A 16279-nucleotide genomic window follows, 5' to 3' on the forward strand; every position below is an offset into this window, starting at 1 on the left:
GTGTGTGTGTGTGTGTGTGTGTGTGTGTGTGTGTGTGTGTGTGTGTGTGTGTGTGTGTGAGAGAGAGAGAGAGAGGGAGAATTGGTCAACTTTGTTTTATTTATTTTTTCACGTTTTTGTGATGTGTTCTGGAAAGGTTTAGGTGCTGGATTTTAATGAATGTTTCTTTGTTTTTCAGCAGTATCTCTCATTAAGCTCTGCAGTCCCTGAATTCCTGAAGCCTGCCCCCACCACCGAGCAGCACACTACACACTCTACAACTACTGTTACCACTCTGACCACAAATACTCTATCTGCAGCAAAGCCTGGGCCAACTTTGGTAAAGGTAGGTTATAATGAAGGCATTTGATGACTTTGCTTTAAATCTGCTCTCTCTAATCCTGTATATTGAATATATCATAGTGTTATGGTGTTTTTATCTATGTATATAAAATATCCTGCAGTGTTCAGTTGAATATACGGTGAAGTCAGCTGAAAACTGGCATACTGTGTCAGATTTGCCATTCATAATTTGCAAGCTCTGCAAAATGCTGTATGAGCCATCTATATATTGTAGATGTAGATAGACCCAGCAAAATTCTACACACTGAATCATGTAATAGGATTCATACTACGTTTGAAGTACAAAAGAAAATGCAAAATGAGACAAAGACTGCAAGTACTTGCAAAATTGCCTTGATACTTTGTATTTTTATTGGTGAAATTCATCCCTCCCAACACAGAGTCCAGCTAATCTGGCTTTGTGTGGGGGACTAAATGGGAACAAGAAAATTGCATTCACACCCCGACCCACAAACAGGCCATAGGGCTGCAGTGCATTCTCTCCCCAGCTATTTTTGAAGCCTGTAGACTGGATTAGTAGAAATTGTGCCACCATGCTGCCTTGGTTTTAGACCCACCGGATCCTCATAAGTGAGAATCCACTAGGCCCATTCATAGTAGCCCCTTCTGCACTAACATATTTGGAGCTAGCATGGAGTTTTTGCACAAATTTAGGTGTCCCTGTGTGTAAATGTCTACAGTTCTTGCCTCTTGGAGCCTCTGAAGGTGTTGTGGAAGGCAGTATAGACACCCTACGCATCAGGATGAACTTCACTGTCATATACTTTTATAAGGGATGTGCTGTGTTACTGTATTATACTGGTATACTTTTGGAGGATATTCACTGAAATTCATTCACCAACTCACTTATAATGCAAAACCTTAACAACTTCAAACACCCCAAAATGCATGATTGTCAGGAATCAGGGCCAGTAGCAGAGCCAGTCTCCGGGCAACCTAGTTGAGTGCAGCCAGCCCGTAGTAGGGTGCCTGCTCGGCTACACTCCCTGATTGGAAGAATCCGCAGACTGGCACTTAAGCCTAGTAGCAGCAGCAGTTCAGCAGCCACTCAAAGCATTTTCCCATGGCTGCAATAGGTCCAGCCTACTTGTTTCCAGCCAAGTTCCCACTCTTGTCTCCAGACTTGCCTCGCTCCAGGTAACCTGGTCCTGACACTTGGCTCCAGTTACTGACTTTGGTTTTGATCCTTTTCTCTGACGTGTGGCCTCTAACACTGGTTCTGACCCTTGGTTCCAATTCCTGACTACTGACTCCTGCTCTAACCACTAGGCCCAACTCCTGGATCTGTTCTAATCACTGGGGATGACCGCCCATATCCTGGTCACTGATCATTAGTGCACATATGTCAACATAGAATTTCCCCTTTCAGGATTTTTGTGCTGTATATCTGTCTCCAGTTTTTCACTGGAAATAGCTTCCAAGAGTTCACTTAAAGAGAATACCCTGTCCAAAAGGAAGTTTTTTTACTGGGGGCACAAGGACCCTCCAATGAGGGTATAGCTGAAAATAAACCTATTTTAAGAAGTATGAATCCAATTGCAAATAATTAAAGATGTTCAGAAATCCATCTCCTACATTTAAATGAAAGGGGAACAGTTAGTAATATTCCCATGTCATGTGCCCTTTGGAGCAGTCCTCCAACCAGGAACTGATAATTACTGATTCTTTTGAATGCTTTATATACTGCACACTCACAATTGCATCTCAACCCTGCTTGGAGATTTGGAATTTGTTTTAGTTCTCTCCTCAGAGATGAGCTTCCTTGAGGTAAAAAGAAAAATTATATCCCAGGATATCTGTGGATATGTTTTATTCCAGAATCACATTTTGCATACTGTTATGAGAAAGAAATATCAGCAAATACTTGCCTCACCCACGTTTGGTGTGCTGCCAGCTGGATCAGTAATCTCCAAAGGAATGAAGATTAGGGCATCCCTTGCAAACTGAGATAAAGTCATTTTATGAAACATTTCTGTAGCGTAATTGAATAACAGCATTTCAATCAGTGGTGACAACTGTAAGTTTAGTTTGTAGTTATACTAACTGAGCATCTTAGAAACACAGTTTTTTATATATATATACACACGGCGCCGACGCGTGCGTGGGAGCGTGTGTGGCTGGCTGCTGTGGGGCCGTGTGTGGGTGTGCGTGTGTGAACACAAGTCCTCCTCTACTGGTGGGTCCTGCGCTTTTGTGCAGATTTCTACCTCACGTACTTCCCACAGATCGGAACACGAATCTCCTCCTGTGGTCTGATCAGGAGTGAGGAGATTTGGGGGGATACCAGGCACTGCCCCTCATACGCCGGGTGACCAGCACCAGGCCGGTGCGATTGCGCGGTCGACGGAGGGGTCTTGTACTAGCGCAACGTCCCTGGTGCTACAATTCACCATGCGCCGTTCCTCGCATAACAACCTTGTTACGTTCAATCGCGCCAAAGGACTTCCGCCGGTGTCCGGAAACTTGTACTGCGTAGAGCCTGCCAGCCACACACCCCACCTCGTCGCTGCATCCTTGTGCGTCTGCCTGGTCTCACATGCATTCCTGCTTGCTCCTCCTGACTGAGCTGAGAGAGCTCCCTTTAGAAGTCCCAGGTGACTACGATTATAGCACTCTGATTGGGCTCAGGTGATCTAAGTCATAGGCCTGCCTGCTAATGGGTGTCCTATGCATTGTTTTCATGATTACTCGAAGTGAAGCCTGCCTCCTCTGGTCCTTGCTAGATAGGAACAGAAAAGAGCTAATTAATTTGTGACCAATAGATTTGGCTCTGCTTAAGGCAGACAGTACCTGTACTGCGCCCCACTGGTCTCTGGTCCGCACAATACGTGTGTGATGTGGTGTGTGCGTCCGCGAGGCCGCGCTGAAACTGGCTGCTGATGTATATTAGAGTTACCACACCACACAGTATAGGTCTCGTCTATGCTGTCAAACTAGATAAAGAATTTGGCTGTACTGGGCAGACCACAACGGTTCTATCCCAGTATGCCTGTCTGACAGTCGGTCACACCTTTTGGTGCGCCCAGAGGCAAGTGACCCAAAGCAAGAGACAAGTGATCTCTCTCCTCACAACATCTCCACCCGTCTGCACAAACTAGAGGTAGACAGCTCTCCCCTACCGCCTGACCAAAGCCATTAACGGACTTAATCTCCATGATCTATCCAGTTCTCTGTTAAACACTGTTATAGTCTAGGTCTTCAAACCGACTCAGGTAAGGAGTTTCCACAAAGTTCCACTGTCGCTGTGGAAGAAAACCACATTCTGCAGTATTTTCATGTGTAGCATCTCAGATGATGCTAGTACACTGTTGTCATCTATTTAAGAACACTTTCACTGCAGATTTCACAAAACCAAGCGGGACCAATGCGAGCTTATCTACAAGATAGCTACAGCAACTTGACCAAGCTTAGGAATTGAAGTGCCCCAAATCGACGAGCCAAGGGCGGAGCATGCTTTAGATCTTAAAGAGCACACGGCGAATACACAAAACTACAGAACCCAAACTGGAAAAAAAAAATCAACCTTCTGCTTGTGGCATCTGACTCAGATGATGAAAATGAACATGCGTTGGTCTGTACTGCTTCAGATTGTTATTGAGCAGAACCCATCATCAGCATAGACATACGTCATCTGGAACTGTGGTTGAAGTATGAAGGGACATACGAATCTTTAGCGCATCTGGCACATAAATATCTTGCGACGCCAGCTACAACAGTGCCATGCAAATGCCTGTTGTCACTTTCAGGTGACATTGTAAACAAGAAGCGGGCAGCATTGTCTCCTGCAAATGTAAACATACTTGTTTGTCTGAGCAATTGGCTGAACAAGAAGTAAGACTGAGTGGATTTGCAGGGTCTACAATTTTTATTTTTCAATGCAGTTTTTTGTACATAATTTTACATTTACTATGCAGAAGAAAAATTCTGCTTTTAACCATCTTAATTTAAATGAAACAAGCACAGAAAATTTCTTTACCTTAGCAAATATATTTTTTTTATTTTCCCTTTATATTTTTTTAGATGTTTACATTTAACACAGTACTGTGCAGTACTGTAGTGTGCTGTACAGTATTTGGGGTTATTTTTGGTCACTGCTGCCTGATTGCTTCCGGTTCCAAATGAGGTGTGTGGCTAACTGGTCAGTTCGTAACTCTGGTGTTTGTAACTCTGAGGTTCTACTGTATTTTCAATTCCAAATGGCCAGGCTGAGCTGATTACTATAATGGACAATATTATTTCTTGCCATCTCATTTTTCATAACCGATGTGTTCCTTTATCCCTCAACTTCATTTTTCATACAATTGCTTTGTAAAGATGTCTGTGTAATAGCTATTTTATTTTATAATTTTTTCTAACTTTGTCTCTAAATAGCAAAGCCACCCCAAGAACCCAAATGACAAGCATCGGAGCAAGAAATGTAAAGAACCTAAGCCTAGGGTAAAGAAGTTGAAGTATCATCAATATATCCCACCTGATCAGAAAGGTGAGAAGAACGAGCCACAGATGGACTCCAATTATGCTCGTTTACTACAGCAACAGCAGCTTTTTTTGCAGCTGCAGATCCTGAGCCAACAGCAACAACACTACAACTACCAGACAATTCTACCTGCACCGCTCAAGTATGTGAAACTGTCAGGTTTTTTTTCCTTTAAAGGGATCAATTTGCTTTTTTCTTAAATAAGAAAAAAATATAGATCAAATGTAGAATTTGTATTTTAAGGTTAAATTATGCATGTTAGGCACCAACCCTGTATTTGGAGATGGTGACTCATCATGATTTGAGGTGGTTATATTTAAAGATAGGTCAGTGCACATACCCTCTGTACTACCTATTTCTCAGTCTCCAATTCTCTGCATCTCTTAGCAGCACACATAGTGATGAGACTATAGTTTGATTTATTGAAGGGACAGTAAAGTCTGATAAACCTATAACTGGACCTACTGGCTTAATTTTGCTCTATGGACATATGAAAGCACAGCAGCCCCTTTATTTGTCTGCTGTATTTTTCTAATCAAACATTTATGTAACCCTTTTGCCCATCTGAGTTGACAGCACCAATGGCCCAGTTCAGTATCTAGGGGTTCCGTTTCAACAACGCAATGCAAAACTGGCTGAAGCCCCCACCCAGTGACCTGGGACAATTACATACCACCCCCCGGACGCCTCTAAGAGGCAATACTTCCCCTCTCGGAAGCACGGAGTCTGAGTGTAGCAAAATCCTTTTAATAAAGGAGGGAAACAATGTGGCATTATTTTGTGGAAACACCACAAACAGGATTCATAACACAAACCATGAGCAAAAGACCCACCCCCAAGTAAGTTTGGCAGTATCCTTTTTCCGGCAGGGTTTTAAGTCCAGCAATCCAAAAGACCACCCAAAGTCCCAAAAATCCAACACCCCAAAAGTCTCTGTCCCTGGTCAGTGCAGCCCCAGAGATCAAAAATTTATCTACAGAGTTTTACCTCCCAGCCGGGCGAGAGCGGGGAGTATAGCAGTGTTAAGGGGCACCTTACGTGGTCCGAGGCCGACTGCCCTGCCTCTCCGTGAGATTCTGCTGCAGCCCTCACCAGCCGCTCCGCACCACCAGCCTTCCCGTGAGCCTCTCCAGCTGTTTCACGAACTGCTCCGCTACACCAGCTGTCCCACGAGCCGCTCCAGTCGTCCCGCAAACTGCTCCACTCCGCCATCCACTCAGCAACATAGCTTCAGGTCCCCCCGCAGCACTCAGTGATTTCAGTTCTTAGTGATTTTAGCTCTTTAGTGATTTCAGCTTGTAGTAGGGGAGCCTCAGTGCTAGTGCATCATTGGCCCAGTTTGAATTCAGCTCAGCAGCCTGTAGCTAGACTCCTAATGGAATTAAAATTAGCTCTGATATTCCACCGTAGAGAGAGGAGGAGGTGCAAGTGGCATTTCAGGCCCTCAGACAGGGCCCGTATCACCAGGCACAAATACCTGTCCCTAGCCTCTCTCAATTCACTAGGTTTTGGAACCCATGTCCCTTGTCTAGCGAGTGCTACTTAGGGTACGTCTACACTACGGGATTATTCCGATTTTACATAAACCAGTTTGGTAAAACAGATTGTATAAAGTCGAGTGCACGCTGCCACACTAAGCACATTAATTCAGCGGTGTGCGTCCATGGTCCGAGGCTAGCGTCGATTTCCGGAGCCAAAAATGGGAATGACTCCCCGAGTCATTCCCTCCTTATATGGTATCTAAAAATAGAGTCAGTCCTGCCTAGAATATGGGGCAAGTGTACTAGAGAACCAGTGTATCAGAGAACCAGAGAGCACAGCCGCTCCGTGTCAGATCCCGCAGAAATGATGAGCTGCATGCCATTCTAGGGGGTGCCCCTGCAACAACCCCACTCGTTGCTTCCCTCCTCCCCAACCTTCCTGGGCTACCGTGGCAGTGTCCCCCCCATTTGTGTGATGAAGTAATAAAGAATGCAGGAATAAGAAACACTGACTTGTTAGTGAGATAAAATGAGGGGGAGGCAGCCTCCAGCTGCTATGATAGTCCAGGCAGGACATTAAAGGGTGCGGGGGAGAGGAGCCCAGCATCCCGCTGCTATGATAGTCCAGGCAGTACAGAATCTTTTCTTTACACATGAAAGGGGGGGGCTGATGGAGCTCAGCCCCCAGTTGCTATGATGAGGACGGTTACCAGCCGTTCTGTACCATCTACTGGGAATGACCGGAATCATTCCTATTTTTACCCAGGCGCCCCCTGGCGACCTCACCTGAGGCCAGCCAGGAGCACTCACGGGCTGATGATGAGGACGGATAGCAGTCATATTGTACCTGTCTGCCACTGGGGAGGGGAGGAGAGGATACTGCTCTTCACTGCCGCAGCATCGCGTCTACCAGCAGCATCAGTAGACATAGGGTGACATTGAAAAAAGTCAAGAAACGATTTTTTTTCCCTTTTCTTTCACGGGTGGGGGGAGGGGGTAAATTGACGAGCTATACCCTGAACCACCCGGACAATGTGTTTGACCCTACAGGCATTGGGAGCTCAGCCAAGAATGCAAATACTTTTCGGAGACTGCTGGGGACTGTGGGATAGCTGGAGTCCTCAGTACCCCCTCCCTCTCCCTCCATGAGCGTCCATTTGATTCTTTGGCTTTCCGTTACGCTTGTCACACAGCACTGTGCAGCTCTGTATAGCCTGGAGATTTTTTTCAAATGCTTTTGGCATTTCGTCTTCTGTAACGGAGCTCTGATAGAACAGATTTGTCTCCCATACAGCGATCAGATCCAGTATCTCCCGTACACGGTCCATGCTGGAGCTCTTTTTGGATTTGGGACTGCATCGCCACCCGTGCTGATCAGAGCTCCATGCTGGGCAAACAGGAAATGAAATTCAAAAGTTCGCGGGGCTTTTCCTGTTTACCTGGCCAGTGCATCCGAGTTCAGATTGCTGTCCAGAGCGGTCACAATGGTGCACTGTGGGATACCGCCCGGAGGCCAATACCGTTGATTTGCGGCCACACTAACCCTAATCCGATATGGTAATACCGATTTTCAGCGCTACTCCTCTCGTTGGGAGGAGTACAGAAACCGGTTTTTAAAGAGCCCTTTATATCGATATAAAGGGCCTCGTTGTGTGGACGGGTGGCTACATAAGTTGAGTGGTGAGACAAAATACTGTCATTAAAACAGGTTCCCAGCCCCCTTATTCACATAAACAGAGTAACAACACTTGGGATCTCCTGCCCAATAACAAGTCAGAAATTGAGGATCCAAAACAGCTGTCAAAGAGCCCTGCGATTCACATAATCAGGGTAACAATACTTTATTCTTCCTGCCCCCCAATAACAGAGAAATTGGGGATCCCACAGCAGTCAAAGTGAGCATTAGGGCTGCTGTGGGTTCATGCTAGGCGGGGTGGGTGTCCCTATGCAAACAAGATCAGCCCCTGAAGTTCTTTTCCACAACTCGCCACAATTCACCCCCAGATGTCAGGGTAGAGCTCATCCTGACTCTGCTTACATCTACGTTCACAAGAATCGTGATCTCTTACGAATGCTTGTAACTTTCAACACCTTGCCTGTACATACATTATGACACAAGCAGGCAGATCAGAGACAGAACACAACCTCTATGCAATTTTGCTATTGCTATCCCAGTGTTTTTGTTGCTGTTTGGGGCATTTTGGAGGGACTGAGAGACTTTTGGATCAGAAGGTATGTTGGGCTTTGTAAACTGCAATAGGAGATTAAAATTTGGGCCTAAAATCCTGACTAGGTACTTTTTACACTCCTCCCTTTCTCCCCTCACCATAGTGTATGAGTGATTGATTCACAAATATCATTAATTCCCAATATGCCCATAAGGGAAAGAATCTAACTCACAGCAATGTATATTATTCTGTTTCCAGCCTTTCTTAACAACATAGTAAATAACTAAAAAGTATAATCTGAGAGTAACAAATGACATTTGTATAATTGCCATGTATACTATCTTTGGAAGAAGTGATGTGCTGTGTGGTATCATTTGCTCATTCTGTTACATGTAGAGACATCACAAAAATATTTTTATCTTGAATCAAATTGAACAAAGAACGTGTAGAGAATTTTAATTAAAATCCATTTTAAACTGATATTAATACAACAAGCTTAGCTGTGTATGTTGTAATAGCAATTTATTCTTTGAGTGCTCGCACATGTTCATTCCAATGTAGGTGTGTGCACACCCTGAGCACAGTTGCCAGAATGTTTTCCCTTTGTGGCTGTATCTGTCGGGTTGGTTCTAGTGCCTCTGGTGCCGCACGCTCATAGTGTCAGTATAAGGGGCCTTGCCATGCCCTTTCAGTTCCTTCGTACCACCCATGATGGTTGCTGCAACTTTCCTCGTTGCTCACGTCTGGACATGATCACACAGGACCATGACCATCTACTCCACCCAAACCTTAGCTCTCTTCATGTGATGGCCTGGAACCTTCATGGCTGAACCCCGAAGAGCAAGCTTGCTCAGAGCAGTTTATAGAGTCCTACAGGGCAGTAGAAAACCTTCCACTAGGGTAATGTACCTGGAAAAGTGGAAACAGTTCTCCATCTAGTCTTCCCAGCACAGAGTTCTGACTATGCAGTCCTCATTGCAGCTCATTCTGGAATACCTTCTACTTTTAAAGCAGCCAAGCTTGGCCTTTTCTTCAGTCAAGGTACACCTGGTGGCCATTTCAGTCTTTCATTCTAAGATTGACAGTAGGTCAGTTTTGTCACATGAAATGATAATGTGTTTTCTCAAAGGCCTGGAGAGGGTATTCCCTCAGATAAAGCAACCAATTCCTCTCCTCCCACTGGGACCTAAACCTTGTCCTGTTGAAACTAGCGACAGGCTCAGTGTTGGACCTTTCTGGTGGCCATTACGTCATTCAGGAGAGTTTCAGAGATCCACGCCCTCACCTCGGACCCTCATATATAAGGCTATGATTTAGTCATGGGTATTTTTAGTAAAAGTCATGGACAGGTCGTGGGCAATAAACAAAAATTCACGGTCTGTGACCTGTTGATGACTTATACTATAAATATCCCTGATTAAATCTTGGGAAGAGGGGTGTCAGCAGCACTAGGTTCCAGGGGCCGCTGCTCAGCAGCTGCTCTGGCTGCCTGAACGCTGCCGACAGCAGCTGCTCCGGCCACCCTAGGACTGCTGCTGGGGGCTGCCAACAACAGCTGCTCTGGCTGCCCTGGGACCGCTGGATGCAGGGCCACCCAAATGGCTGGCTGTGGAGCCGTTCCAGTAGTGGCCAGTGCGGATCGCCATGGAGCCAGCTGCTTGGGCAGCTCTGGGATCAGTCACGCTGGCTGCCTCGGAAGTCATGAGAAGTCATGGAATCCATGACTTCTGCGACCTCCATGGCCAACATGGAGCCCTACTCATATACAATCTTCTTCAAAGAGAAAGTGCAGCTAGGCATGCATCCAAAGTTCCTCACGGAAGTGGTTTCTCAATTCCACTGCAACCAATTGATTTTTCTACCACTATTCTATCCTAAGCCACGCGCAGATAGGGAAGAAAAATATCTGCTCTCCTTGGATGGCAGATGGCCCTGGCATTCTATATTCAGAAGACCAAACCGTTCCATAGATCATCACAGTTCTTCACAGAGATAGCTAAGAGCATGAAGGGGCTCCCCATCCCTGCTCAGAGGATTTCTTCTTGGATCATGCCTTGTATCCGGGCATGTTATGACCTCTGGGGGGTCTCCTCTCTGCTGAACCTGACTGCTCATTCCACTTGGTCTCAGGCCTCTTTGGCAGCTTTTCTACCTCAAGTTTCTATTTGAGATATCTGCAGTGCTGCGACCTGGTCCTCGGTGCACACGTTCTCAGCACACTATGCCATCACTCAGCAAGCCAGAGACAATGCCTACTTTGGCCACAGCGTTGCAGTCAGCTTGCCCTTAAGCTTCAAGCCCGTCTCCTGTGCAACTGTTTGTGAATCACCTACATTGGAATAAATATGGGCAAGCATTTGAAGAAGAAAAAACAGTTACTAACCTTTTGTAACTGTTATTCTTCTAGATGTATTGCACATCCATTCTAAGACCTTTCTGCTGTCCCCTCTCTTGGAGTGGTCCATGAAAAGAAACTGAAAGAGTGCAAGCTCAGCAGGGCCCCTTATTCCCGCACTATGAGCACGCAGCAACAGGATGTGTTAGAGCCGACTCAATGGGTACCACTGAGGGGAAAAAATTCAGGCAACTGTGCTCAGGGCATGCCCACACCTACGTTGAAATGGACATGTGCAACATCTCTTGAAGAATAACAGTTACAAAAGGTTAGTAACCATTTTCTCTTCTTCGAGTGCTTGCACATGTCCAATGTAACTGTTTTTTCTTACCTAGTAAGTATTATTCTACATAAAAGACAGGAACATTAAAAAAAAAAATCTTGCTAACCCCACTTTAAAAGACCCTTGAGATATTAAGAGGTATACATTGTTGTTTAGAAATGCCAGTAAGGGCCTAATTATACAAATCAGGAAAGAAGAGTGCAGCTGTTCAGAAAGAAGAAGTGGAAGTCTGGAATTTCAGTGACTGCTAAACATATTAGATTTTTGACACAAAGATCCACTCACACTGATCTGATCTTTTTTCAAAATAACAAAATTAAAGATTAACCTGCCATAATCTTTTGGATATTTATTATAAAATACGTACTCTGCCTTGTCAGCAAGGTACAATTTGCATTTGAACAATAAGTCCAGATGTCTCTACCAAAATGTGCATTTTCCTGGTACAATATTGTTTATAATCACAAATACAAATATGTGTGTTTGTAATCACAAATACAAAGCCCGTTAAAAGGCAGACCCACTTGCTCTATGGCTATATGATACAGTTTTGTTATAGAAATTTAGGAATCCATGTTTGACCAATAAATCCAACCAATTAATTAATTGTTTTCTGAGAATGACTGGCCAGGTTTCTTGCAAAGCAAAACCAGTTTGGCAGATGAAAAAATCATGCCAAAACTTCCAGTGCTATATATCTAAAGTTAGACACCTAACCCTGTATTTAAGCACATAAATAACACACGTTTTCCCCCCAAAAAACTGAATGTGCAGTCTCCAAAGAAGTCACAGGGAGATGTGCATAGTCAATTCCTCTGAAAATCAGGACACTCTTACTTAGGTGTCTACATATGGACTTAGGTATTTAATTTTAGGTATCTAGTTTGAAAATGTTAGTTTTAGCTTTTGTGATCGGAAAGAGATTGAAATGTTAGTGTGCAATTCACTTAAGAGAAATAGGGGTGCAAACTCTTCTTCTTGGCTCCCCTATTTGTTCACATATATCTCAAACAATTACCACACTCCAAAGATTCTTTAATTAATACTAAATATGTAAATCTGCATATGAAGAAAGCTTTTATAATAAAGTATGTCACTCTGTTTACCTAGTTTACTGCACTAGTCAGCAGAAGCTTGGTTAATTTCAATATTTCTTCCTGTGTTTTTGATATCTGATTGTGATGTTCTTGCATTAATAGAAAAAATAGTACAATATTTGAAACCAAGACAGCTTGGGTTGTATAAATCCTGTTGTCTTTTTAGAGGCAAGATTCCCTTAATATTTTAGTAGTGTAATAAAAGTGATTAAACATAAACTTGTAAGACTAACTGTATGCTATGTAAAATACCAATATATTTTCCACAGGAAACTTTTCCTCTGCAAGAAATTCAAGAATCATCTAAAATATTTAATGAGTCCAGCTGTGTTAATTATGCATCTGAGGAAAAGTCAATTTTCTGCTATTAAGTGGATAAATTTTAAATTCAGTACTACTGCTTCTGAAAAGTAAATAACATAATAGCCAGCACTGATATTTTTATGCTTTTTTACTTGCAGACCTCTCAGTGACAAACAGAACAACAATGGGAATATACCACTGACTACTTTGAGCAACAGCACACCTACGTCCGTAGCCTGCACACCAAGACAGAACAGTAATATTCCCAGCAGAAAACCAGGACCGCTTCCTTCAAGCTTGGATGACCTGAAGGTAAAAATGAAGAGGGATTTGTCTATATGCAAATATCAGCAAAGGTTATAACTTGCAGATTGTTACCGACATTTTTATAGAAATGTTTTTGTCATTTTCATTTACTACCACCCTAGATTTTTTGCTTTTATTTAGTTTTTTCCCCTCTAGTTTCTAAGAAGCTCTTTTCTTGTCCAAAGCATTTTATAAATTTTATCTAATCCTTACAACACTTCTCTACTTCAGATAAGAAAGGAACATAGAACAGATTATATGCATACTTTATCTGTTCAGTATATGAAGACTTGCCTGGGAGAATGAAAAAGAGGAAGCTGTTCAGTTGAGGTTGAGGTTCGGAACATTCTGCTTCATAGCAGGGAAATCTTCAACCAGACTTAAAATACAAAGCCAAATGGAACAGAGTTTTCTGTTTGGCATCCCAGCACCAGTTGTCTCCTTTAACATTACCGATTTCAGTAATGCTGGACTATTTGCTCTCTCTGAAACAATCGGGACTGTCCATCGGTTCTATAAATGTCCATAGAGCAGCAATATCTGCTCATCACTCCCCAATCCAGGACGAGACTTTTTTCCCAGCCTATAGTGGCTATATTCTTGAAATACCTCATGCATGTTTTTCCCTTTGTCTTGGGCCATCTATATAGTATTAGGGTTGATGATTCCTATACCAGCTGTCAATGAATACTGCCTTTCCTTTCTGGCTTGAAGAGTAGAGCAGATTCAGGCCCTCATCACAGATCCTTTATACAGAGTATTTCATAAAAATAGGGGCACTCTTAGATGTCACCTCAAGTTTCTACCTAAAGTTCTTTTAGATTCCATGTATACCAATCTATTCACCTGCTGCTGCTTTTTCTTAAATCTCACTCGATCCCAGGAAAGCTAGGTTTCATACACTTGATGTCGCAAGGCCACTGTCTTTTTACTGAGAACAAAATCGTTCAGGAACATGCCCAAACTATTTATGGCCTTTGCTGATTGAATTAAGGGGCAAACTGTATTCTCACAGAAGTTATCCAAATTGGTCTCCAGGTGTATAAGGCCATGTTATGAACTAACCAGAGTAGATCCATCAAGCGACATTAGAGTGCATTGCATTAGGGCCCAGGCAGCATGCGCTGCCTGTTTGAGGAATATTCCTGTATCTGAAATATGTTGAGCAGCTACACAGGGCTCACTACACATTTACAAGATGCTATTCTTTAACACAGGCTTCCAGAAATTGGAGGCAGTTTTTCTAGGATTCTCCTGGAGTGTGTTTTAAGTAGGGTTCCTAGTATCCACCTCCATGCCAGACAACTGCTTGTTAGTCACCAAGAGATGAACCTATGAGCACAGTCACTCACAGAAAGAGTGGTTACTTAGCTTACAGTAACTGTGGTTCTTTGAGTCGTGTTGTCCACACAGATTCCTCTCCCCATCGTACTTTCCTGCAAATATAGAGTTCTACTCCTATGGCATTGGTGAAGGAACTGAAGGACAGATTGGTCTACTTTGCCCTGTATATTCTTGGTTGGGGACACTCAGAGTGCAGGTGTGGCCCTAACAGACACTGTTAGCCAAAAGAATATGGTATTTTCCACGTGAGGTACATGTGCACCAAGAGTGTAATAATGTGAACAACACATCTCAAAGAACCACAGCTATTGTAGGGTAAGTAACCATTTATTTTTAAATAAAAAATTTGGTGGAAAGAATTACATAAAACACATACTGTAACTTACCCCTTCTGTCCATAGTTCACCCCCAGTGAGTATGTCAGTATACTTATGACTGGAAAATCCAGGCTCTCTCCACCAGAAGTTAGATAGCTGAATTGCTTATGCTTTTCATTCTTGTGAAAGAAACCCAGGTGGCATATGGTAATAATTGGTTAATTTCTAACTAAAGGTGACTAATGCACTGAGTCATCCAATCCTCCTGATAAATTTCTGATACAATAGGTCCCATAATTTTGTCTCATGTGTATTCAGTGCTTTAATGTGCACATTTGTCAGTTACTATAGATTTTGTTTGTTTTCAGTCCAAAATGAAGAGACGATGTACTTTCGTATTTCCCAGATGAGTCTTGTTTGTGTTAAAGAAATATGCAGTGTGCTTACAGTGCTATCTGAAATGTTTGTCCATTGTACAGCAATGTAATAGTATTAAAATGAATTTTTGGCTTTCCACCAAAAGGAGCTTGTTCATATAGATATGTTTTTTACATAAATGTTACTATGAAGTATCTCTTTTGCCCACAAAAGACTAGTGCATAATTAATAATGAATATGCTTTTCGCAAAATGCAATGCAAATAAAACAACATGCTGGTTTTGTTTTGTTTTGAGTACTAAGTCTTATTTTATCCTCAGGTAGCTGAACTGAAGATGGAATTGAAATTAAGGGGATTGCCAGTGTCTGGAACTAAAACAGATCTTATTGAGCGTCTAAAACCCTACCAAGATCTTAATAATAATGGTGTCAGTACTAATAAAGTGGTTGCAATAACCACTTCTACTGGTGTCATCGGTAACACAGGGGAGGTAACTGTGGCATTCCCTGTTACAACATTAAATAAATCAGTGGGGAGCTTTCCTTCAGAAACATCCTCTGCTGGAACTGGCTTCAAATTAGCACATACTGAAAGCATTAGTTCCCCTTTGCCCATTTCACCATCTCCTTCAGAACAGTCAAGTCTGAGCACAGATGACACAAACATAACAGACACTTTCACAGAATTGATGAGCATGATGTCACCATCGCAGTTCTTAAGCACTTCACCTCTAAGAATGACTGTGAATGAAGACAGTCTGAGTCATGCCAGTGGAAGCATTTCAAGCATGGAGCTTGATGCAGCAGAAAAGGACCGCAAGCTTCAAGAAAAAGAGAAGCAGATTGAAGAGCTCAAAAGGAAACTGGAACAAGAACAGAAACTTGTGGAAGTACTGAAAATGCAACTGGAGGTTGAAAAACGAGGTCAGCACCAGCAGCAATCCCAGACTCCTGTTAACTCCATAACTACTTTGGATCAGAAACAGTTAAATGCTGCTATCAAAGATGAAAACACTCTCACTGATTGCTGTAGTCCAAGGCAACCAGTATCTGTAACCAGCCATTCTTTAGGACAGCCAGTGTCTACTGGTGGCCAGAACCTAGTTGCTAAAAAGGCTGTTGTTATCAAACAGGAGGTACCTTTGGCCAAAGCTGAACCACAGAATGTAATCTCTCAATTCTATGTGAGTTCACAGAGGCAGCCACAAACTGCAGTTGTTGCCCAGCCTCAAGCTTTATTAGCTACCCATGGAACGACACAGTTGCTACTCCCACTGTCTATCCAAGGACCGAATTCAGCCACTTCAGTGCAGCTACCATTGGGCAATATACAGCTACAGGTATGAAATGTTTTCTCTATCATTTAAATTACCCATTATGATTGTCAG

At 43.1% G+C, this 16279-nt stretch overlaps 1 protein-coding gene across 8 annotated transcripts in view; it reads left to right on the plus strand.

Annotated features, from left to right (window-relative positions):
• MRTFB (myocardin related transcription factor B) overlaps positions 1-16279 on the plus strand; it is a 200763-nt gene that overhangs the window by 168691 nt on the left and 15793 nt on the right. For 6 of the 8 annotated variants that reach the window (XM_032779668.2, XM_032779665.2, XM_032779673.2 and 3 more), the window contains 4 exons: positions 179-325; positions 4714-4961; positions 12705-12858; positions 15212-16231. In XM_032779668.2, coding sequence (XP_032635559.1) covers positions 179-325; positions 4714-4961; positions 12705-12858; positions 15212-16231 — 1569 coding nt within the window. The remainder of the gene's footprint in view (positions 1-178; positions 326-4713; positions 4962-12704; positions 12859-15211; positions 16232-16279) is intronic. The other 2 variants (XM_032779669.2, XM_032779671.2) reach the window with 1 other exon arrangement.

Source organism: Chelonoidis abingdonii, chromosome 9, assembly GCF_003597395.2.
Source record: "Chelonoidis abingdonii isolate Lonesome George chromosome 9, CheloAbing_2.0, whole genome shotgun sequence".
Classification (NCBI taxonomy): Eukaryota; Metazoa; Chordata; order Testudines; family Testudinidae; genus Chelonoidis; species Chelonoidis abingdonii.